Here is a 25,775-nt window from a genome sequence, read left to right as displayed (position 1 = left end):
AAATATACTACGCCTGACAGCGTACTATAAAGGTTGCTCAACATTCGCGTTCCAATGAGTTCAGAAACCGTTTCCTTTGATTAGGAACACCCACCCCAATTTACGGAATGGGATTGCATCGAACATTCGGCCATACCTCCATCCAATCTCTATTCCACTTATCCTCATCAGGGTCACGGGTGTGCTGGAGCCAGCAGACATTGGCCGAGAGGCATGGTACACCCTGGACTGGTCGCGAGCCAATCGCAGTTCTGCCATACAATAATGGAAGTCGCTATATAAATTGAAGTTATAATAATAAGAAGAATTACTCATGCGGGTGTGACATTTCCCGACAGCCTCATGTGAGTTGCAAATACTACTACTACTACTAATTATTATTATTATTATTTATTTATTTATTATTATTTTATTTTATTTTTTTTATTTTTTTTAAGCGGCACGGTGTACGACTGGTTAGAGCGTCAGCCTCACAGTTCTGAGGACCCGGGTTCAATTCCCGGCCCCGACTGTGTGGAGTTTGCATGTTCTTCCCCGTGCCTGCGTGGGTTTTCTCCGGGCACTCCGGTTTCCTCCCACATCCCAAAAACATGCATAAATAGGAGACTCTAAATTGCCCGTAGCTGTGACTGTGAGTGCAAATGGTTGTCTGTTTGTATGCGCCCTGCGATTGGCTGGCAACCAGTTCAGGGTGTACCCCGCCTCCTGACCGATGACAGCTGGGATAGGCTCCAGCACGCCCGTGACCCTAGTGAGGATAAGCGGCTCAGAAAATGGATGGATTATTATTAATAATCATTATTATTATTAGCCCTATATTAGAAACATCTCCAATGCAGTATGCGGTCCATTTGTCATAAATGTGTGATTTGATGGTGGACGGTGAACTCGGCCAAACACTTGGCTTCATTGATGCTAAAGTCATATCACACGGCAACTCTAAATACAAGACAACTGTAGAAAAGTATGCTGTCCCAGCAGAGCCAAGAGAAGTTTCCGTGGTGCACAAGTGGCGTGGCGCTGGAGTGATAAAAAATCACATGGCCACTCATGACACGGGCTACCCAAGTCCGCGTGACCCGCCCGGCTGTTGCCATGGTGAGTTGTCCTCGTGGGAGCGACACCACACCTCACGTCGCCACTTTTCGTCACAACCCATTCAAGCCATTCACTCCACATTCCATCTCCATCTAACTCTGCCAATGTTCTCGACTGCAATCTAGCGGTAGATCGCCTACATGGCAAGTATCTATCCTTTTTAGCTCTATCAGCAGTTCAATTCTCAATGTTTCAGGGAAAGGGAAAGCACAAAGGTCATTTATTGTTAACTATCTTAATTCCATTCCATTAATAACTCATTTGAAAAACTGTGACAGCTAAAAACACCCAGCAATAATCATACACTACACTCAAACAAGTCGTATATTATTAATAATATCAGATTAACTAATTACTAACATATTTATTCATTTATTTGGTGTTAGTGCCATGTTATGAAACTACACAAGCCCTTTAAATATGTCAATAATATACTGTTACATCAAATTGTACCCTTTGGCTCTATCGTGGACACCTTTGGCCAATTTCCTGCATTGAATTTTATATATATATATATGGTGCTTTTTACCAATGACATCATTTCAAACATTTGTACTGTAATTAAATGCGGTTTTGCACCACCAGTCGCCAGGGGGCGCCGTAATGTTGGTGGCTAACCGGTTTGGAAGCCGCTTGGGCCTTTGTTGACGTTCTTCCGGCGCTCCAGTCACCCTAGCTCCCTCCGGATGCTACCCGGCCGCTCGGGCTATGCTGTGGGAGCGTCATGGCGGTGCACCGGGGACCCTCAACCAAATGGCTCTTCACCCGGGACCAGCTTGAAAACACGCCGTCTCGACGCTGCGGGATCGAGGCCGACAGGGAGCTTTCTTATCGACAACAAGCTGCCAACCTCATCCAAGACATCGGCCAGAGGCTCAACGTGTATCCAGTTTGAGCCAGAGGCGAGCTCGCCACTTATCGGGCTAGCTTGGGTTAGCATTAGCGTACAAAACTGCTAGCATTGCATATTTTGTTCATTCTCGCGACATATTCATTAATGACCTATTCTGCGTTTTCCTTTAGCAAACATCTCCTCATTAAATATATAAAGTGGTCTCTATCACGTAGCCTTAAAACTCAAAATTTGACGATGGCGTCCGGGCCTTCACGCTAGGTTAGCTTTTGTTTTGTACCTTTCATTGTTAGCTCCTACAGTGATCTCGTAATCGCCGTAGAATCAGATCCCAAGAAGTTAAGTCTTTACTTTTTGTCAAGTCCTTTTTTGTTCGCTAAGTTTGCGTATAAAGTTGTTTTTTGTAACGTGTACACGTGCCTTCTACTCAATGTAGAGCGCTTAACGTGTGTCTTTGTAACTGGTCCCATGTCGTCATCACATTTTTTCCCCCTTAACTGTGCACCCAGCTCTCAACTGATCATCAACACCGCTATAGTGTACATGCACAGATTTTATATGATTCACTCGTTCACCAAGTTCCACAGAAATGTAAGTATTGCAAACTAAGACCTGGTTTTAATAACAGATGTTGCTGTACTGATAATGACAGTAACGGACAGACGTATGTCATCCTAGGTTATTTCCCAAACAACCTTGTTCCTGGCAGCTAAAGTTGAGGAGCAGCCCCGGAAACTGGAGCACGTCATTAAAATAGCTCATGCCTGCATAAACCCCCAAGAGTCTGCACTAGACACTAAGAGCAATGTGAGTATGGCATCTGGTTTGCGTGACACATTTTGGTGCGCTTGGATGATTTTGTCTGCTGAAAAAGGAATTTGAACTCACCAGTGGCTTCAAACCACAACAGAACTGCAGTGTGAAGGCACCCCTTAATGTTTAGTGGAAATTGATTTAATGGTGTTTTTGTTATTGTGTTCAAAAACACAGATGAAAACATATTCTCCGAGTAGGGCTGTCACTATATATCCGTACTACCATATTCTATAGTATTGATTATTCCATCGAATATCGGATCAAAATGTATTTTGCATTAACGTTTATTGCAAAATGTTTTTTTCCGATGACTGTTTATTAACTGTTTATTGTTGTTTGTAAGCAATATCACACAAGAGGGAGGGATGTTGTACTGTCCAACCTTTTTGAAAATAAGAGCTACTTTTTGGGCAATATTAAAAATAAACTACAATTAAACTAAAATTCTTATCATGGTGTAATTTGAATCCCTCTCAGTAATGGTGTATATTATGATTTAAACTGAAGTGTAAAAATTATCATAGACATACAGTATTTCTGAATGGGTTTCATAATAATTTAGCAAAGCTCAATTAATAAAACATCAACCACAAAAAAACAAAGATGTAATGTTGATTCTATCTATTGTGCAGATTTCAAAATTAAACTTCCGCACTGAATGGTGGAAACAAATATTGCTGATATTATGTTCATTTATCATGTCATATATATTAATATATACTTTTCACCTTAAAGGATATGTCTCCTGGCTGATGTGTGATGTAACTTACCAATTATTTTCCTGTTTTCAGACGTGTGAGCTTGCTGCATAGCTGTTGTATTATTTTCATTGTAGATGCATATTAAATTACCTGCTTAGTAGGGGTGGAAGGGTTCACAAAATCCACGGTTCGTATCTTGGTTTTTAGGTGACGGTGTTCAGTTCGGTATACATTTACTCTTACGAAAATTGTATTGTGTATTTCGTATTTTTACTGTTTTAATTAGTTTTATTAATCATATATATATATCTTTGTTCGTTTAGCTATGCCAGGGGTGCTTCGTGGCAGGCAGAACATTTAAATGCGCTTCCATTGTATGGCAAAAGGTATATTAAAGCTCGGTATCCACCTGTTGCTATTCATACAACAGAATAAATTGGCTTCCTCCTCGGCCTGTCACGATAATTGCTATATCAACTTATTGTTCGATAAATAAAATAGTCGCGATAGTTTTGCCGGGCTTTATAAATGGTCATTGTTATGGTGAGGTGGTGTGCGGATCACACAATGAGCCAACGGAGTTGGACGGCTATGTCATTGGCCGCTAGTGGGCTCATGGAATGCCAGCCAACTAGTACACTTGCCGGTGTTTGCTCCGTCAAGTACTCCACAGCCTTGCTTCATTTGGAGTGTATAGATTCACACAACAGAGACACTTAAGGCAAAGTTAACTCTTTGTTGTGTTCACTAGCCCGGCCACGAGCTAACGAGCTAGCTAATAAGCTAAGGAGCTAGACAGCTCGCTCCACCACGGCGAAGTTGTTCACGTCAGCGCCACTCCAAGTTGTTGCCTGTGTTAGTCCCCAATTGACACAAACAAACGTTCACTGTTTATTAAGCATAACCTCAGTGACACACATTATTCAGCCAATAGTTGACGACAAGCGCACAGCAACGTACATTTGATTGACAGATGTAGTTCTCGTTTTCAGCAGACCAATCACATAGTAGGCGGGTTAACTTGAAATCATTCAAATTTAAGATCTCTGGTCAACTGTTTGTATGTGATGTGTGTGTGATCCAATCGGATGCATACACAATGTGCACCATATTTAATCGGAACAGCCGTGAGACATCGGCATATCGTTGTGAACGTCACGTCATTTATCGAGATGGGGGTTCGTCGTCTATTTGGCACAGTAGTTAGAATTGTTTTTTTTTTTTTGTTAAAGAACAAAGATCTCTGTCACATAGGAGCTCCATTGGGAGCCACCATATTTACGCTGTAATAATAATAACAATAATAACAACAACAATACTGATTTAGAAGCAAAAAAAGAATAAGAGTGGGCCTTATTTTTCATGATTTCTTTACATTACAATTGGTTAAATGGTGTGGGGGTAACAACAGTTGGTGTACTAGCATTGCATATCGTTGGGTGATGCAACGTTTCCATGTTAATCAAAACACCTCAGTCAGTCGTGAACATTATAGCACTATAACACTTCTGTGATACTACTTGGAGAATCTCGTTGTTTGAACCGCCTCCGTTGGTGGGGGAAGCAGAGTTATTGGCGTGGACAACTATGAGTCAGATGGGACGTTGCGCTATGTAGCGGCCAAGCTGAGGAACCAAAGATCTTGCAGTGGACAGTTTAAAGGGGACATTTTGCTAAAACAACTTTTTCTAATATTTGGGATGTAATATTGTGTCTATGGTGCATTCCTGTGTCTCGACGTTTTTCTGTCAGGAGGCCTGAAATCTGGTCATTCAAATTTCCTGAGTTTATCTACGTGGCGCTCCTGAGCCAGCGGTGTCAAAATAACAAACAGGTTTGTTCTCACAAGTGGGTACAGTGTTCCCTCGTTTTTCGCGGTTAATGGGGACCAGAACCCCCCGTGAAAGGAGAAAAACCGCGAAGTAGGATTTTTGTGTATGTGGGTACCAGAATGTTTAAAATATTTAAGCAGTATTTATACTTTACATATTTGAGACAAAGATTACAACAATACACGTATTGAGTTAAATCTTTAATTATAAAACCTTATACAGTAATTAACATTCATCAACATTGCCTTCTAAGAGAGGCGAAGTGGCTTGCATTGGTGGCGGAGGAGAGGCTCTCAATTGACTCGTAGAGGCTTTAGGTTAGGTTCACTCGGAGACTCTTCTCCTCGAGGCGCTGATGGTGTAGCTGGGGTTTTACCTTGGAGAAAAACACGGTGATGGGCAGTTGTTGTCTTTGGTTTTTCTTTTGCTTCAACATTCCTCTGTACAAGGACATAACCCCGTCTCTTATTATGCGGAGTTACCACACGTTTTGGTTCCTTATTGAAGCAGTTTTGCAGATGTTTGCTTCCTCTTTTTTGATGTACCGCACTGTAGATTCATTCACGCCATAATGGCGTGCCACAGGTGATCAAATCTAAAAAGTTTCACTTTTTCACCTTTTCTTGGGTGCCCCGGAGGAAGCTTTCGCAGGGGCACACCGCTTCGGCTGCATTGTAAGGGTTTAACTAATCAAAAAAAGTTAGCGCTTAAACAAAAATGATGCCCAGCCAATGAACTCACGGGATAAATCCACTCGTGCTCTCATTGGTCAATGTCGCGCCGGGATCCAGTCACGCGCTTTGTATTCGTGCCCGTACAGTACAGGCATGTACAAAGCCTCTGAGTCAACTCTTCTCTTTGTTTGGCATGCAGGGAAACCTTCTCTCGCGCGCATCTACATGAAACAATGCGTCTTTCCGCAATATGGCTGCCGATATGGCCGGAATTTTTATCTATTTTTTTAATGAATATTTTGGAAAAACCCGCAAAGCACTGAAGCCGCAAACGTGAAGCTCGAAGTGGCGAGGGAACACTGCATTCGACACGGAGGCAACCAATCAGTGGAAAGGGAGCGGACTTAGCCAAATATGGACAATGCGGATTAACTAACCCAATTGATTTAGCATTCATTAATTAATGTTTCAGCTAAAAGTTAAATATAACATTGTTAAAATTATTTTGGACTTTTATCACGTCATGGTTTATATGTGCAAGTTTTAACTTGACTTCCTGTTTCAAGCTTGTAGCCTTTTATTTTGAAGGGTACGCACCGGAACTCAGCATTTTGGCACGAAAAGTAACTTCACACTGCACCAGTGATTTTTTTTCTTTCCCTCTCCAGTGGATGGAACCAAATGCTATAAAACGTTGATTCCTTTCCTTACCCACTGATGAGGCACAAGGTTAGTGTTTGTGATACTGTGAGACAACGTTTATGTGAATTTTGTCCCAATTCATAGTGATGTAAAGTTGCTGTGGTGAAGTTTTAGCTCAATGTTAAGGTTTTTATTTTTTATGTCATCGGGTCTTACGTTGGTTTGAAGACTAAAATAAACGCTAAAAACCATCAGTGCAAAAGTGCTACCAACTATTTACCTTGGTGCTGTCTCAATGTTGGAATAAACATATTGTTTCACTCACCCAATTGACTGAGAGTTTATTTCACCAAAACTCAGAGCGGCACGTTAGACGCTACACATTGTGAAAGGCTCCTTTGCACAATATAATCTTATTCTGAATTACGCCTCACCCTCTTTTTGTGATAGCGATACTTGTCAGAAGTGTTGCTTGTTATTCCGCCATGTAGGCAAGGATTAGGTAAATTGACTCTTTTCTTTTTCCCCTCCCAACTTTCATGCTGCTTCGCTGTCCCCCCACCACGTGCGCACTCGCTCCTGGCCGACAATGGTGCCTCCTAAGTTGGCCATGCAAGCGCGAATGACTGGTCCCTCGGCTGGCAAATTTTTTTTTAAAAATTATTTTATTTTCTCACAATTTCTGCTCTCTCGCCGGTGCTCCCGTGACATGCACACACATCCCGGCAGCTGAACTGCTCTGCACCATGAAAGGACACTGATTAGAGCTTAACTAAGTAGCCAGGAGCAGGCGGAATGGACATGGTTAGTGTCCTTTTTTTAGTTTATTTTATTTTTCAAATCAGCTTGGATCTGGTTTAAAAAAACTGATCAGATGTGCTTGAGCCCTTTTTATACTGAGACAGATGCAATGACAGCATCAACTACCATTATCGCAATTGGACTATAAAGTCCAAATTGCTAACTTTGGCCAAATTTATACCATCTACCGAGTGTACCGTTTATACCGCGCACCCCAATTGGTTACTGATTAATGCGAAGAGCTACTGTAATTTCTCGTGTATAATACACATTTTCTCCCCCCCCCCAAAAAATTGTCTAAAGTCAATAGTGCACATTATACATAGGTATAGGGGAAAATGGAAAAAACTTTCCCATTTTATAAATGTATGCCACCATCTAGGGGTTATGAAAAAAACTACACTTGCATTCCAATATGCCATCGCCACCTAGAGGTTATGAGAAAGGTGCAGCCTACACTTTCATTCCAATATGACAGGGTACGTATGACTGCATATATGTACAGTTGTGCTCATCAGTTTACATACCCTAGGAGAATTTGTGAAATATTTTTTAGTTATTTATTTTTTTAAATATGAATGACTACTGAACAACAACCATCATTATTTTCTTTATTGGTATGTTTTGTTTAATGGTAATGCTTTTCTCAAATGCTTGACAGTTTAATTTGAATCCCATTAGAATAAAATTCAATGTGTTTCGCCTGGCCCTTAATGTTTTCTTTAAAGAATTGTACCCATCTTACAAATTCTGCCTGGGTAATCAAACATATCAGCACAACTGTTTTCTCATTTGCTAACTAAAAGTAGGGCTGTGAATTTCAAAATAAGTATTATGTGTTCAAATAAGGTGCTCAACTTCATAATTATTATTTTGGGGAAAAAACTAACAAAATACAGATAATACTTAATGTTTTGATCATATGGGAAGAAGAAAAAGCATGCATTGTAAAAATGCATTATACATACAGTGGGTATGGAAAGTTTTCAGACCCCCTTAAATTTTTCACTCTTTTTTTATATTTGCTAAAAATCATTTAAGTTCATTTTTTCCACGTTAATTTACACACAACACCCCATATTGACAAAAAATTGAAATTTTTGTATGAACACTAGATAAGCCAACCCCGCTGATTGTCATGCCTACGTGGCATCCATGTTGGGAAGGTCGCCGTTATCATGAAGACAACAGCGCTACTCGTGTTTACATTGAGACGAAGAAAAACACAGCTTTCATGTATTGTAGTATTTGTCTGGCCCTGTCTGCCCAAACTTGATAATTTCAGATCACTTATAACTTGAGAACTGACTGTGCACACACACACACACACACACACACACACACACACACACGCGGTTACATCAGAATTTGCATATTCACATTATATTTTGTAATTGTTTTTATTGATGTTCATGCTGTGGTTAAAAAAAATCTGAAGCTACTTACTATTTACTCGGTACTTGTAATTATTTTACTGTGTACTTTTTACTCTTACTGAAGTAATTTTTTGGAGGACTAATTTTTACTTGAGTCATATTATTGTCAAATAACAGTACTCTTACTTGAGTACAATGTTTGGCTACTCTACCCACCTCTGGAACGGACATCTACTCTTACGTTTAAGCAATAAAACATTTACGTTTAATTTTTGCTCATCAGATCAGCCCGTGTCGTATTTGATGCACTGGTCTTTTGTATTTTCGTGTTGAGGTGCTGCGGGTCCTGGCACTGGTTGTGGTCCCAGCGAAACCACGAAGCACACGTAACATCGGCGATCCGCTAGTACATCTTGTGTTAATTAGGAAACCCAGTGACCAGTTTATTTTTTTTATTTTTTTAGTTATCCATTTGCTTATTACATTTCGAAGAGATATTTTCTAGTGTTATATACTCTATGACAAGATTTTGCCATTGGTTAATGTTGATAGCTTATCTTTCCAGTTTAACAATAGTTTTTTTAGCGATTGCTAGAATTACAAGTATTAGTTGAGCATGTTTATTTGGACAATCTATACTTTTTAAATCACCCAGTTGACAAAGATTAGGAGAAAACGGAATCCTACAGTTCAAAACTGAGGAGAGTTTCTGTGAACCTAGTCACCGGAAGTTTTCAGTCCAATAAGTGCATATGTTTGATTTTGAATAGCCCATTTTATGCATACTATATTGTGTAAATGTGTCATCTATGGAGTACTTTGAACTGGATTAGCTGTAAATTACTGTTTTTTTGTAATTGATAATGTATTGTTGCAGATTTGTGGCCAGTAATCATTGTCAGTAGACAGTGAGAGGTCTTTTTCTGTATTTCTCATGTATAATGCAAATTTTCCCCCAAAAAAACATTGTCAAAAGTCAATAGTGCACATTATACATAGGTATAGGAAAAAATGTAAAAAACTTTCCCATTTTATAAATGTATGCCACCATCTAGAGGTTATGAAAAAAACTGTACACTTTCATTCTAATACGCCATGAAAAAGGTGTAGCCTACACTATCATTCCAATATGACAGGGGTACGTATGACTGCATATATGTACAGTTGTGCTCATAAGTTTACATACCCTGGCAGAATTTGTAAAATCTTTTTTTTTTTTTAAATACGACTGATGACTGAGCAACAACCATCATTAATTTATTTATGGTTATGTTTTGTTTTATGATAATGCTTTTCTAAAATGCTTGACAGTTTAATTTGAATCCCATTAAAATAAAATTAAATGTTTTGCCCCTCATGTTTTCTTTAAAGAATTGTACACATTTTACAAATTCTGCCTGGGTAATCAAACATATTAGCACAACTGTGTGTTTTCTCATTTACTAAATAAACGTAGGACTGTGAATTTCAAAATAAGAGCAAGTAAATAAAAAGTATTACGTGTTTAAATAAAGTGCAAGCAAAATCATGCATTGTAAAAATGCATTACACACAGGTACAAGGGTTTTCCGGAATTTTGAGGTCAACTTTGGGGGTATGTATTATACATGGGTGCGCATTATACACAAGAAATTACGGTAGTACTTTAGATTCATTTGTATACTTTTGAAACGAGACTTTTGTTTTGTGAGAGTAGTTAGACTATTTTCTGAATAAAAATGAGTAGTTCTAAGTATTCACGTGTGTTGAGAATATTTTTAGGATTGTTGTTTTACTTTATAGTATTGAAGGAATTTACCACATCTAATTTGAAATTCTTTAAATCTTCAAAAAAAATTTCCAGTAGTGATATGTGATTTTTAATTATTTAACTCTGTAGGTTTTGCTGGTATATCAATGCCTAGATATTTGATTTTCCCGGTCGGAATAGGAAAGTTTGGATTTTGGTCCACAGGATTCCATGAGTTAGTCGTCGTAGGGAGTATTATTGATTTTGATCAAGTGATAGCATATTCTGACAATTGCAAAAATGTCTAAATGACGTTGAAAACAGTTTGAAGTGATGCCTTGGGTTCTTGTTAATAAGGATGTCATATGCGGAAAGATTGACTTTGTGTTCTGTCACAGGAGTACAGATACTTTTAATATGGTTCGATAAGTAGTGCAAATAGCAGGGGCGAGAGTGGGATTTTAAACAAAAACAGGTTTTTTTGTCCTTCATGTGCAAACAAAAATATGTAACACAGTATGACAGGAACAGTGCTGTATGGCAGTGATTCTCAACCAGTGTGCCGTGAGCGCGCTTCAGGTGTACTGTGGGAAATTATAAAATTTTACGTAATTGCTCAAAAAATTATTTACAAGAAATGATGTGTCTTTTTTCATCTATTTATGCCAGTCAGGTATAGTGACAGACAGAACAAATACATGCTCTTCTATTCGATGGCATGAGGTACATACAGCAATAAATGTGTCCACTTTTTGTGAAACTTTTGTTTATTGGTGTGCCGTGATATTTTTCAATTGTAAAATATGTGCCTTGGCTCCATAAAGGTTGGAAATCACTGGTGTAAGGACATTGATAACTTGGCACTCCTTGCCACTCTGACTGACTAGCTTAACAAATATTTTATTATCTACTGTCATATTACTAAACAAAATTAATTCCATATTATCACATACACAGTGTTTTAACTAAAGCGTTCTGATACAAATTTCCTAATAATAAATTTTTACTATTATGTATTATCGGGCTGCAGCAATCCAATATTTTTAGTATTCGAGTATCCTATTAAAACTATTATCAAATCAAGTATTCCCATAAATTATATTTTTGTTGGTTAAAGACAATTATGAATACACATGAAAAATAAGCCATTTCACTTAAAATGAATGACCAATTGTTTATCTTTTTTTAATAATCAACTGTTTTATTTCTTAAATTCACATTGAGCACCAAACAATTTTCTTTAGAAATATTTTCAGTGAGGCAAGAAAAGACAAAAATTAATTTTACTTTCAAGAGCATTTTTTCTTATTGGCATTCTTAGGATTTCTTGTAAGTATAAAAAAGATGGCATTAATTAAAAAGGCATAAGGAGCCTGTTGTGCAACAAGCCTGTAGGCGCCATCTTGGAGAGATGGCGCCTACCAGTGTGGTCGCCTCGGTAACGCGCTCTTTAGTATTGTCTTTGTTCTTGTGTTTTTCGTCCGTCTTATGAGACCTTACACGACTCACTTACACAAGGGGAGACCTGCTAACCATCAAGGAGGCTACTCCGGACTTTCTGTCACCAACTTTCGAATATCCGCTCAGTTTTTTCCCCGAGTTACTCACCGGAGCGGCGTCCGTGGTTTTCGACGCATGGAGACGGAAGCGGCGCCACAGAGGGAAACGAGCCGGTATTCAGGTGAAGCTCCGCAAGAGAGGACACGGATTAGCGTTCCCGTCGATCCACCTCGCGAATGTACGCTCCCTATCCAACAAAATGGACGAGCTTCATCTTCTGTTAAAGACCAGTAAAGACTTCGGACGTTCCGCGGCCATGTGCTTCACGGAGACCTGGCTTTGCGACGCTGTACCCGATGGCGCCGTCATGCTTCCCGGCTTCAACATTCATCGAGCGGACCGCGACATGGAATCATCGGGGAAAACAAAGGGCGGCGGGATATGCCTCCATATCAACTAAAAATGGTGTACGGGCGTCACGGTGCTCAGCACCCACTGCAGCCCGCATTTGGAGTCGCAAACGACTCTAAATAAGTCTGGCATGCATTCCAATCGCTGACTAATTACAAGCGACGATCCCCCCAAGCTGAGAACAATAGCAAACTAGCCAACGACTAAACTGTAAACCATTCTACTTGCCACGTGAGTTTGCATCGTTCATACTGGCTGGAGTCTATATTACGCCTCAAGCTAACACGAACGCCGCATTGCTAACGCTCGCCGAACAAGTCAACGAAATTGAAAAAACCCCACCCGGACTCACCCCTCATTATTCTCGGGGACTTTAACAAAGCTAAACTCAACCACGAACTCCCTAAATACAAGGAGCACATCGACTACTACCAGGGAAAGTAATACTTTAGACCACTGCTACACTACGGTAAAAAACGCATACCGTGCTATACCTCGTGCAGCCCTGGGCTCGTCTGATCACTGCTTAATTCACTTAATACCAACGTACAGGCAAGAACTTAAATGTGCGAAGCCTACAGTGAAAACAGTCAAAAAGTGGACCAATGAAGCCAAGCTGGAACTTCAAAGCTGTTTAGACTGCACAGACTGGAGTGTCTTTGATAATTCAGCTGGCAGCCTGGATGAATATACGGACACTGTCACATCCTATATCAGTTTCTGTGAAGAGGTTTGTGTACCAACAAAATCATTTCGCACATTCAACAACAACAAGCCGTGGTTCACTGCTAAACTTAAGCAGCTCCGCCAAGCTAAGGAGGACGCATATCAGAGCGGGGACAGGGCCCTGTATAATCGAGCTAGAAACCAGCTTACTAAAGAAATTAACATTGCAAAGAGGATCTATGCAGCAAAGTTGGAAAAACAGTTTAGCGCAAACGACTCTAAATCAGTCTGGCATGCATTCCAATCGCGGACTAATTACAAGCGACGATCCCCCCAAGCTGAGAACAATAGCACACTAGCCAACGACTTAAATACCTTCTACTGCAGATTTGAAAAGGACAGTTTCACACCACACACCCACCCAGCCGCACCCGCGACCACAACCACACCTCTGACTTCTGCGTTAACCATCCATGAACAGGATGTGAGACGCATCTTCAAACAACAGAAGATTAACAAAGCGGCCATCCTGCCTCAAAGTCTGCGCGGACCAGCTCGCTCCAGTCTTCACTCAGATCTTCAACAGATATTTGGAAATGTGCGAAGTTCCATCCTGTTTCAAACGCTCCACGATCATTCCAGTCCCCAAGAAACCTGCAATCTCTGGTCTGAATGACTACAGGCCTGTCGCTTTGACATCTGTGGTCATGAAGTCCTTTGAGCGTCTCGTGCTGGACCACCTCAAGAGTGTCACAGGTCCCCTGCTGGACCCCCTGCAGTTTGCCTACCGAGCGAACAGGTCTGCGGATGATGCAGTCAACATGGGACTGCACTTCATCCTAGAACACCTCGACAGTGCAGGGACCTACGCGAGGATCCTGTTCGTGGACTTCAGCTCAGCGTTCAACACCATCATCCCAGAACTCCTTTCAACCAAGCTTCTCCAGCTCAGCGTCTCACCTGCCATCTGCCAGTGGATTTACAGCTTTCTGACGGGCAGGACACAGCAGGTCAGGCTGGGGGAGGCCACCTCATCCACACGCAGCATCAGCACTAGGGTGCCCCAAGGTTTTGTCCTCTCTCCGCTGCTCTTCTCTCTCTACACGAACGACTGCACCTCAGCGAACCCGACTGTCAAACTCCTGAAGTTTGCAGATGACACCACGGTCATCGGCCTCATCAAGGACGGTGACAAGTCTGCATATCGACAGGAAGCGGAGCAGCTTGGGCTGTGGTGCGGCCGACACAACCTGGAGCTGAGCACGCTCAAGACTGTAGAGATGATTGTGGACTTCAGGAGGCATCCTTCGCCACAGCTGCCCCTCACGTTGTCCAGCTGCCTTGTGTCAACCGTCGAGACCTTCAAGTTCCTGGGAATTACAATCTCTCAGGACCTGAAGTGGGCGACCAACATCAACTCCGTCCTCAGAAAGGCCCAGCAGAGGATGTACTTCCTGCGGCTTCTGAGAAAGCACGGCCTGCCACCGGAGCTGCTGAGACAGTTCTACACAGCGGTCATCGAATCAGTCCTGTGTTCTTCCATCACAGTCTGATTTGGTACTGCTACAAAAAAGGACAAACTCCGACTGCAACGGAAAATCAAAACTGCTGAAAGGATTGTCGGTACCCCCCTACCCACCATTGAGGACTTGCACGCTGCCAGAACTAAGACAAGAGCGTGCAAAATGCTCTTGGACCCTCCGCACCCCAGTCACCAGCTCCTTCCCTCAGGTAGGCGCTACCGATCAATGCAAACTAGAACTAGTAGACATTCCAACAGCTTCTTCCCTCTTGCGATCAACTTCTTAAACACCTAACCTATAATTCCATTACAATAAGCTGGCAATGTTTTAACTTGAGTTCGTTGTCACATTTCTGTGGGGCCAATTATGTATTACTCGTGCACTCACTGTAGTTGTCTCGCCATGCTGCACTATTTGCATATACTGGCCAATCATGCCAGAGTAGCATCTGCGCCATTTACACACTGATGGAGGAGTATCTGTAACATTTGCACAACCAACATTGTCCCAGATTATCGCACTACTCGTCACTTTAAACCGCATCCACTCCTTGCAGTCTCAGCACCCTTTGCACAATGGTCATTGCACCGGACTATTGCAATATTAGTCATTCGAACTGCTCTAAGTGCTAGAGGACTCTGCATCTTTTTGCACAATTGTTTTTTGTCTTTATGTCTCCAAAGTGTTCTGTAAATTGACTGTCTGTTGTACTAGAGCGGCTCCAACTACTGGAGACAAATTCCTTGTGTGTTTTGGACATACTTGGCAAATAAAGATGATTCTGATTCACTTGAGCAGCTAGCATTTCAGGATGTGACAATAGTACAGTAACTTCATGGGTGTGCGTTTATTAGCTTAGCTGAGCTTCAGTACTCACTGAACTGGCTTATATTGGTTTCTTCATTAGCCACAAGTGTGATCAGTTTTGAGTTTCTGTATTTATGTTGAGACACCTGTGCTTTAATTGAGTTTCACTTTTGCTAGCTGTGCTTACCCCTATGCAATTCAAAACGTGTTTTTGTAGGTGAAATTATGTTTGCAGGTTGTGTCTAACTCGGCGAAAAGTGCTTAAGGTTCTCCTAAAAGGGTGGGCAATTCAATAAGTGAGTTCAGGGCAGGGTTATAGTAGTTTTAGGTTTTCCATTATAGTTACTTTTTATTGAATTTTGACTTTTTTTCAGATTCAGTTGTAATTAGTTTTTCTGGCAGGTTTGTTAATTTGTAATAGATTTATATGTTTTCTTTGTTTTAGTTTAGTTTTTATACGTTTCAGTATTAGATTTACATTTTTTATGCAAAGTATTTGTCGAGTGTGAGATAAAAAAAAATATCAACAAAAAATGCAATTTTCAAATATTTATTAACTTACTAACAGATGAAAAACCATCCACAAATCAAATAATCGGTATAACAGTCCACAAAATTTGAAGCAGTGCCTTTTTATTGGCTCCTACCCAATGATCATTTCTAGGGGACACACAGTAAAAGAACTACAAATCCCAAACGACTGTTTGACCTTCCTTTTCTGGAACGTATCCCCCCTGATTCTCTGTAGTTTCCGTCAGAGACTCAATATTCCTACAACATATCGACATTGCATTAAGGGGAATTTATGTGTAACCCAGAACAGCGGATGAAGATGCAACATACAACCTTGTACATATGTGTAGTCTGATGCCTTGGTGTTTTCTAGGCATTCCATCAGCAGTCACAAGAGCTTGTAGCACTGGAAACCATCGTCCTGCAAACGCTGGGTAAGCTCAGGCACCGTCACTCTTTTCCACGCGTTGAACAGGATGCACTGTCACCGACATTTATGACATGCACTCCTTTTTTCTTTTTTTAAAATTAATTAATTAATTAATTTTTTAAATAAATTTATTTGAAAGGGGACAATGCAATTTCATAAAACACATGGTTAAAAAAATTGTTTCATCTGTAGTCCCCTGGCCATGATGTAAAAAATCAGTAATCTACAAGACAATATAATACAGGATACATAATCAAAGACTTACTATACTATTAAGAGAGAATAAAACCACAAATCATTTGATCATAACAAAAACAAAAAAAACATCATAACATACTTGTCTTTTAGTGTTGGCAGCTATAGATGTTAACTAGCCACATTTTCAGTTTTTTTGTGAAGGCCTTGTATGTTGTAAGCAGTTTAACCTCCTCAGGTACTGAGTTCCACTCACCAGCGCTCCTCACTGACCAGGCTGACTTACTGAAAGTGCTCCCGCGCAGAGGAATGAGACGGTCACCTCTGACAGAGCCTCGAGTGACACGCTCAGAGCGGTTTCTTTGGCTGATGAACTCAGCCAGAGGAGCTGGAGCCAAATCATGCAGTACTTTATAAATCAAATTTAAATCTGCAAATATGTGAAAACTGTCCCAGTTTGAAAGACTGTATTTTTTTTAAATTGCACAGTGATGATAGTGCCTTGATTTTTTATCCATCACTTTAATTACTTGTTTGTACAAAACTTCCAATGGTTTTTTTGCATTCTGACCATCCTGGGACCAACTGTTTATGCAATAGTTAAAGTGACTAAGAATCATTGAATGTAAATACATTTTTGTGGCTTTAGTTGACATTTCATATCAAATTGCACGAAAATTTGCGAGGTTTAATTTGATATTTTTACACAATTTGTCAATATGAGCTTTAAAGGAAAGCTGTGAATCTATTATTAACCCAAAATATTTGTATTGGCTGACAATTTGCATTTTTTCTCCATTAACAAGTATGTCGGGGTCAGGTGATACTATGTTTTAGTGAAATACATGCCTACAGTTTTAGAAACGTTTAGCTGTAGACAGCACTCCTGCAGTTGTGACACAGGACATTGTTTTAGTGAGTTTAGCAGCAACAGTATCTTTGGAGCGACCATGAACAAAGAAAACCGTGTCGTCTGCATACATTACGCACTCTGCTTCACATTTATGACATGCACTCCTTGAAGTCTGGGCGCCCTTTGCACAATGGTCATTGCACCGGACTATTGCGAAATTAGTCATTCGAACTGCTCTAAGTGCTAGAGGATTCTGCATCTTTTTGCACAATTGTCAAAAAAAGTAATAATAATTTGTACCGGCATTACCAGATAACTAACAAACCTTTATTGTTCAGTGACTGTTTTTGTCAATGTCTTTGTCTCAAAAGTGTTCTCTGTCAATTGACTGTCTGTTGTCGTACTAAAGCGGCTCCAACTACCGGAGACAAATTCCTTGTGTGTTTTTTGGACATACTTGTCAAATAAAGAGGATTCTGATTCTGCAATGTGTGTGTGTTTCCTTCGCAAAAAAATCAAACTTCAAACTTTTAATGGCTCTCCCTTCATTGTTTGATTGCAGGTTTTGAAATCACTATAGATCATCCACACACTGATGTTGTGAGGTGCTCCCAGCTGGTACGAGGTAAAGCCTTCTTTGTGTGCTTTTCTGTGTTTAGCTAATGGTTGATTCTTGGTGTAACCTTTTCTTAGTGCAGGTGCCATTTTGGAACCAAGTTTGTCTTAGACAATTGCATGAATTATATTTTAAAACCAAAGATATCAGGGGTGTCACAGGTTCTCCAGATTCAAATCTCCTTTTGCACACCTTTTGGTGGCAGTGGTGTTACTTACTTTGGGTTATTGTCACAGCTGCATTGGATAAATACTTTCAGGCTTGTTAACACTGGGGGCTCTATTTTTGTAGACAGCGCAGCTGCGCTTAAGTGTAAAAACTGACGCATCTTGATGTTGGTGCAAGCGCGAGACGTGCGGCATGTTCGCCACTTTGGCAGACCTGTCTGCGCCAAAGCTGGGCGGTGTCGGCACAGCGAGGGTGTGTCCTTTGACATCCGCCCGGCACATGTGACAATTGGGTAACTGGGGGCTTTATTTTCAATTCGTGTAGGCGCCAGAGTCGCTACGCATTGGCAGACCCATCTGTGCCAAGCTGAGCAGTGTCGCCTCAGCGAGGGTGTGCCCTTGGAGGTGGGCTTGGTGTCAGAAAGTCCATCTAAACTTAAGCCTACTGGGACCACGTCTAAGTTTTGGCACAAGTGATTTAACGCGATTTTGGTGAATTTGATCAGGGCTCATCCAGGTAGACAGATACGCGAGCTCCTCGAACGTGTAGTGGATGACGGACTTATTTCAACGCCGGACTTTAACCCTCTTAATCATTATAAAAGTCAATTTATTGAATGCATTATAATTGTTATTATCATCTTTATTGTACTTTTTAAATCATCCCAGCTACTGGCCGACACGCAGTTATGTGGGTGGGGGGATTGATCGTCGGAGGGGCTGTAGACCAATGAGGTCCGCAGACACATTTAAGTCGCCACTGATTTTTCACCAGCTCATTCTGTATTTTAAAAGGATATCCCTCTGGCGTTCAATGCTCCAGTCATGCACGGTTCGCTCTGTCGTCTTCTGTCTTTAGAGATGTCTCCATTGCCGCTTTTAAAGGGAAAGAGAGAAGCCACTTTAATTGGACAAGATAAAAATCAGCTGCGGTGATGCCCGCACCAGTGCAGACGCCCCATTTTAAATGTGCTGGGGGTACGCCAGTCCACAAAATTACTAAAACCAGGTCTAGGCCACCCCATCGCAGTAACGCCAAGCGCAACACTGGATTTGCGCTAGTCACGAAAATAGAGCCTTAGAAGTCTAATACTGGTCTGGACCAAAATTGAAAAGTAATTGTGATAGCATATTTGGTGCGGTTCACTTGACGGTCATGCTGCCATTTTTCTCATAAATGCTCATAAATTCACAACTTCACTTAAAATCTTCTGAATCAATTCACCTCTTGGCCACTGATAGGCGCTTAGCGTGGATTTGCGTTGTATGGGTGGACAAAACAACAACAAAATAGCGACGAAGCAAGCAGCCGTGGCAGCAGCAGCTTGAAGCGAACAACTTCTACTTTTAAATCTGATGTTTGGGGTAATTTTGGATTTAAATTCAGAACACAGGAAATGGACAAAAGACACTTGGACCATGGGACGCAATAACAACATGAAAGATGGTTTAATTGTCACAGTGCCGCAAACATGCCACTTAATTAGATGTAAAAAATCCTGCAAATAATAGTAACCCTAATTCTAATCAATAAATATTGTTTACATATACATGTGCTTTACTTTTTCAATACAGAGCTGTCATCATGTTTTTACTTTAGTACTTCATTTGCGCGAATAATTTATTGTGCACATTTTTTATTTCATTACAATTTTCAGGAGGAAATAAACATTACGTTTGCATGCACTTCACCTTTTCGATGTTTCTACACTTTCATGTTTGTTACTTTTGTACTCCATGTGCACAAATAAGGTGCAAAGTTTGACTATAGATAAAAAATGTGACGTGACATACGGCATGTTTTTACATCGCATCAAAAATACATATTGGAAAGAATTGTCAAAATGTACTCTTATTTGTGGATTTTTACTTCTTGCTGAGTCGATATTGGAGCATTTAAATCAATATGGAATTGCAACCTAAAGAATTGAAATTGAATCAAATCGTGAGGTTCTAAACAATGCCCACCCCTATGATTGAAGTATTTCCCCCCAAAAATGCTATCTGCTTGGTTGAATCCATCCATTTTACTGGCTAAGATAGCATGAAAGGTTCCAAAAATTAATCTTTTTAAATTAAAGGTGCGGGGCTCACACTTGTTTTCTCTTAAATGTCATTTTAAAGCTTGTCTGTGTAGCGTTCACATTTGAACTCAAGTGAACCGAACTGTACCCGAGTTCACTTGGAAGTGCACCAAGATCCCCATTCAAGCTGTCTCTTGTTTGGTGCGCACCAGCGTTTGGATGATAGCGTTCACACTTAACTAAATGAGCCGCACTAGCAGAGCAATCGCACCAGAGCTCGTTTGAACCGCACCTAACGTGAGCATTGCGAAGGCAGCCAAAGATGCAGTTTATTTCTTTACGCAGACATGAGGCCGGGAAAATGAAACCGTGACACCCCCAAAGACCATGACTGTGTTGTAGCAACCCATTAACTGGCTTCTAAAACCAACTTTCTCCTTCCTTTACAGCAAGCAAGGATTTGGCACAGACTTCCTATTTCATGGCTACCAACAGGTTATTATCCTGTTCCCATTATGGCACTTTAATGGCACACTATAGCTTCCTGTCCTGCAGGACCCCTTCCTGTGTCCATCACCCTGTGTGCAGCTGGACCCTGGAAATCCAGAACCGGCCAGGCTGCTGTATGCGGTGTATTGTACAAGGGCTTTGGCACAGAGGGGTTGAATGCACAGCGTGGAATGTAGTGGTGTCTCTTACCTCTCACGGTTGTTTGGTACACAGTGCATAGGTTAAAAACACTCAGATGGTAGCCTGAGTAGAGTTTAGTATAGCCTTGTTTTTGTTGTTTTGGTTTTTTTTAAACACCCCAAATTAACCAACATATACCCACCAAACTACACTGCAAACTGAATGTGGCTTCCATAGGGGGCATGAGAGTCTTGGAGGACCCTTCATGTCCTCAGTTTTGTTCTTTAAAGCAGTTCCAAGATGGCGACGTGAGACAGATTTTATGGTGCACACACAAAATGAATGTTTTTTGTAGGGAGTCACTCCTCACAAATGTCAACACGGACTTAGTTTCCATTTTAGGACATTCAGTAAAAGACTAAAAGATCTGATGTCCCTTTTCTCCATTTTTGTATTATTGTAGTCAATTAGGGGGTGCTTGACTCCTAAACTATGATATTACCTGATGTAAATGCTCCGTGCCAAGCCCAAGCAGAAGGTTAGCTCTGGCACAAGTACACCCACCGGCGTCCGACCGTCTCAAAAGAATGTGCGTCTTGCTCCTGCACATCAAATTAGTGATGATAATAACCACCACCTTGAATCACATATATAACGACACCGACTGTGCGTACGGACAAATTTGTGCTTAAATCGTACACAATATTTGACACACAAATCTGTGATTCATCAGTGTTCTTCTGTGAATTTATTCTTACTCTGCGAACAAATTTAGAACCTCCTCAGACTCTGCCTACGCACGGTGGTGAGAAGAAAATTGGCCGGTGGAGACGTGTCATGAATGTGATGGTGATTTTGCATATACACTGAAATTGTGCGCAGAATAAGAACATTTCTCCACATCCAATAGTGAATGAGGCCCATTGTGACTTCCCAATCATATAAGGTGTGAGTGAGTCCCGGGTCAAGTTCCCAATTCGAGGCTTTCCCCATGCTTTGCTGACAGGAAGTTTGCAGTGGAGTATAGGAGTGTGGGTGTAGGAGTTGTCCTGTAAGAGGCTTCATTTCCATTGTTTCTCAGCCTCACATTCCACATGGCCTCTTACTGGTCACTTAAAGAATGAACTGACTGAGAAACAACATTTTTAACATTGAAGGCCACCCCCATTTTTTGAATATCATAATTTAAGTCAAAATCTTAGTGTTGAGGTGAGGCCTTGTGTATGTGATGTAGACTGATTGACCTGTGCATTCCAGCTGAAGCCATTTTTCCATCAAACAGTACAGTTTAGTTTTCCCCATTATTAAAAGTTGTGGATATTTCCAACCTGTGCCCGCAGGCTTTTGTCAGGATACTAAACTTGTTCACTTCTTTTTGATTGGCGTACACACACACACCCTGTGAGTTAGACAAGCCTGTACTGTGTAGACCAAACTGAAGCGTTCTGCTTTGGTGGAAACATGTCGTGCTATGATTGAAGGCGTCGTCTTTTAAAAGCATTTAGCTGACCTTTGTCTTTTGTCCCGTTGTCGTCCTCTTCCCCGACAGTTTGCACCTCACCACGTTCTGCCTGCAGTATCGGCCCACAGTGGTCGCCTGCGTCTGTATACACCTTGCCTGCAAGTGGTCCAACTGGGAGATCCCCGTGTCGACCGATGGCAAGCACTGGTGGGAGTACGTGGACCGCACGGTGACGCTGCAGCTGCTGGACGGTGAGGGCACCCTCCTAGGAACGGTGCGTCTGGGAGCCGGCCCTTGATGCCATTCTTTGTTTTTGTAGAGCTCACACATGAGTTTCTTCAGATTCTGGAGAAGACGCCCAGCAGGCTAAAGAGGATCCGAAACTGGAGGGTATGTGGACATTGTGCATTTGCCAGATGTGTTTTGCTGCAGTGTTTCGACGTCATGTTGAATTGTTTGTCGCTTTCAGGCCATTCAAGCTGCTAAGAAGCCAAAGACAGAAGGTCCTTCTGTGGACGGCGCATTCCAGGGGGTGTCGTTAGACAGCCTCTCTGGTGTCGCCGGTTCCTTCTTCCCTTCCACCTCAACGTCAGACTCCACAGAGATGTCCCTGGGTGCCATGACAGGCGCCTATGCCTCCTACCATCCTCTCAGTGACCCTTTCTCGCAGCCCCCCCATTCGGACTTCACTGTGTTGAAACACGAACACAAAACGGCAGGCGGCTCTGCCAGTAAACCCCAGCAGGTCGCTGCAAACGCAGCCCCTTTTTTGCGGCCGCAGAAAGTCTTAACTCTGGAAAAGTACAGAGAGAAACATGCGGCGGAGCTCGCTCTGCAGAACGGCATCAAGGAGGAGGCTGGCACAGACATGTACACGCCGCCTCCTGCCGCTACCTCGCACCACCACAAGAAGCGCAGCCAGGCTCTGCCGGGCGGCCAGCCGGGTGACGGTAGGCGCGAGAAATCGAGCTCCAAAAAGACTCGGGTGCCCGCTTCTTTCGCAGAGAACGGCTCGGCCACTAACGAGGAGCTCAAGATGAGGATCAAAGTTTCATCGGATCGCCACGGTGGCTCCGACCAGGGCAAAGACAAGCACAAGGAGCACGCCAGCCACCGCCACTCCAAACACAGCCACTCCCACCCGTATTCCCTCGGCGCCAGTTGCCGGGTGGACACCGCTTCCGTGTCCCAGCGACCTCCCGGCGGCGATTGTAGCTCAGGCTCTTCTCGAAAGAGGCCTCACCCTGACGGAGGCCACCATCACCACCACCACCACCACAACCACCACCATCACTCGTCCAAGAGCAGCAGGAGCTCAAAGGCGGCCATTAGCTCTGCCCACTACTCTGATAGCAGCCAGAGGATGATGGAGCACCACGGCCACGATGGTACCAACGGCCTGCTGATGGCCAACGGCCAACACACTGACTACAAAGACACTTTCGACATGCTGGACTCTTTACTAAGTGCCCAAGGAATGAACTTATAACCTCCAGTGTTGTTCCCACTGCCGTATTACAGCATTGAATAGACTTTTAAAAAAAGAGAGAGAAAAAAAGTCTTAAATTATATGGATTTCTCATTGTCCACACTGCTGCTGATTCTTGTGAAGCTGTCCAATGTAACAGCATGATGCATCAAGCTGTGTGCGACAAAAAACGTTGAAATTTCTTTTCACAATTTTAATGTGCATGTTTGAGGTTTTAAAACAAAGGGAAGCCGCATAGCTACTAGTGCTTGCAGCCATCACAGCAGTTTACACAGTTAATTTATGTTCTTCTAATGTTCCACTAAAAATCTCAGGTTATGAACTTTTTTAATATAAGAAATTGTTGGGTTTTCGTACCTGCTTGTGTGGAGACTCACCACCTCGCCCAATATAAAGACATGAAAAACTTGGTATCTCACCGGGCCACAGCCTGCTTATTATTTTTTGGTGATTCTTTTTTTCCCTTACAATCTCCCCAAAGCAGCGCATGAGCTCCACAAGCAGACCCATTTTAGATCTGCAATTGAAGCTGATGTAACGTCTGTGAAAAGCGCATTTCTGATCTATCGACTTAAATTGCAAGAGGCCTTTTAATTGTACTGCGAGTGACCACTCCCTCCATGGGTTGTGATAAATGTAATTGTCCGAAAATACCAATGTCTGTTACAAATGGTGTAAATAGGACTACAGTTCACATTTACAGTTGTTGGTCAATGCCTTTGATGTCGCTTGAAATCTAAAGCAGACAATTCTCTTCAATTTGTGTATTGGGAACCCAAATAAAGGTGTTAAAGTGACTTATTTTGTTCACTGCGCCTTTTGTCGTCAAATACTTGAAGGTGAATTATGTGCTTGCACTGAAACATGGATCACTTCACATCATAAATTCATGCCTCACTGTGAATATTTTAAGCCCCTCATTTTGGCCCAGCAAGTGAATGTGAGAGCAAGCGCTAAATCATGCAGATGGTTTAATCCTGGCCTCATAATGTTGAATTTAAGCCTTTGCTTGCTTGCACATGGAAGATAAACCCTTTTTCTCACAAGCTGCCTGCACAGTTTACATCGATCTTGAGCCCACAGCATTGACTGATTGATGAAACTCAAGTAAACATCAGGAAATGTTTGAAATCTAATGTTTTTGCATGGTTCAATCCAGCATCCTTAACTCACTTGTGGGTGGAATATTAAAAAAAAAAAAAAAAACTACACCTCCAAGTATACTTGTGCATCTAATTTGAAGTGTGACTGAAAAGACAATGGGGGACATTTTTAGCGCAAGTGATCCATCTGGACTTGTACGGCACAATGGTGGGAGGCTGACGATTTATTTTCAGCGGCAAGCAAGAGGTGAAATCGACACCCACTTCCGACAAATCATGCACAGAGTGGGATGAGGAAAGCCACGTGGAAACACAACTTCGAACTAATAACTACATGGGAAAATTGACTCAAATTAAGACTATATAAGTGGTAAGGGAAATATATATATGTATATATACAGTGCTGTGAAAAAGTAATGGACCCCTTCTCAAATAAATTTTTTGCATTCTTTGAGATCATCAAACATGTAAATATCAGACAAGTATAACCTAAGTGAACTTAATATGCTGTTTTTTAAATGTTTTCATTTATTAAGGAAAAATAAAACAGTTACCTGGCCCTGTGTGAAAAAGTAATTAACCCCCTTGTTAAATCCTGAATTAATTGTGGTTAATCACAATTTTTGGTTAATTTTCAGTGATCACACCCAAGCCTAATTGAATGCAGCCCACTGGGGGGCACAAGCCAGTGCAAACTGTAAGCCGGTCCCAAGCCAGGATGAATGCTGAGGGACAGTGCATGGTGTATCTTCTGGCAGGAAAGGAGAGAAGGAGACTTGGTGGTGGAACCTCACAGTACAGGAAATAATACAAGGAAAAAGGTTATCTAAGAAGTCCCTCATCAGAGGGACAGCCAAGGTTTGA

The 25,775-nt window shown here is 41.7% G+C and overlaps 2 protein-coding genes across 2 annotated transcripts; both read left to right on the top strand.

Annotated features, from left to right (window-relative positions):
* Positions 1-1,768: 1,768 nt before the first annotated feature.
* LOC133410180 (cyclin-T2-like) lies at positions 1,769-22,438 on the top strand. The gene is made up of 6 exons (XM_061691009.1): positions 1,769-1,980; positions 2,461-2,542; positions 2,630-2,758; positions 16,316-16,376; positions 17,983-18,045; positions 20,677-22,438. Exons 1-6 carry the CDS (start codon positions 1,823-1,825, stop codon positions 20,955-20,957), a joined length of 774 nt encoding a protein of 257 aa, XP_061546993.1. The 5' UTR covers positions 1,769-1,822; the 3' UTR covers positions 20,958-22,438.
* On the top strand, positions 21,369-25,430 carry LOC133414127 (cyclin-T2-like). Its single transcript, XM_061699276.1, has 4 exons — positions 21,369-21,395; positions 22,363-22,570; positions 22,639-22,709; positions 22,789-25,430. Exons 1-4 carry the CDS (start codon positions 21,369-21,371, stop codon positions 23,806-23,808), a joined length of 1,326 nt encoding a protein of 441 aa, XP_061555260.1. The 3' UTR covers positions 23,809-25,430.
* The last annotated feature ends 345 nt before the right edge of the window (positions 25,431-25,775 follow it).

The sequence above is a fragment of the Phycodurus eques genome, chromosome 1 (genome assembly GCF_024500275.1).
Source record: "Phycodurus eques isolate BA_2022a chromosome 1, UOR_Pequ_1.1, whole genome shotgun sequence".
Taxonomy (NCBI): Eukaryota; Metazoa; Chordata; class Actinopteri; order Syngnathiformes; family Syngnathidae; genus Phycodurus; species Phycodurus eques.
This window is presented reverse-complemented; position numbering and strand designations above follow the sequence as displayed.

Excerpts from the sequence above, each read along its gene's own strand:
- LOC133414127 (XM_061699276.1), top strand. The coding sequence starts at position 21,369 with ATGCTCCGTGCCAAGCCCAAGCAGAAG. Across the intron at positions 22,571-22,638 it reads GACGCTGCAGCTGCTGGACG|AGCTCACACATGAGTTTCTT; the intron begins GTGAGGGCACCC and ends TTGTTTTTGTAG. Across the intron at positions 22,710-22,788 it reads AGAGGATCCGAAACTGGAGG|GCCATTCAAGCTGCTAAGAA; the intron begins GTATGTGGACAT and ends TGTCGCTTTCAG.
- LOC133410180 (XM_061691009.1), top strand. The coding sequence starts at position 1,823 with ATGGCGGTGCACCGGGGACCCTCAACCAAATGGCTCTTCACCCGGGAC. Across the intron at positions 1,981-2,460 it reads ATCGGCCAGAGGCTCAACGT|CTCTCAACTGATCATCAACA; the intron begins GTATCCAGTTTG and ends CTGTGCACCCAG. Across the intron at positions 18,046-20,676 it reads GTGCTCCCAGCTGGTACGAG|CAAGCAAGGATTTGGCACAG; the intron begins GTAAAGCCTTCT and ends CTTCCTTTACAG.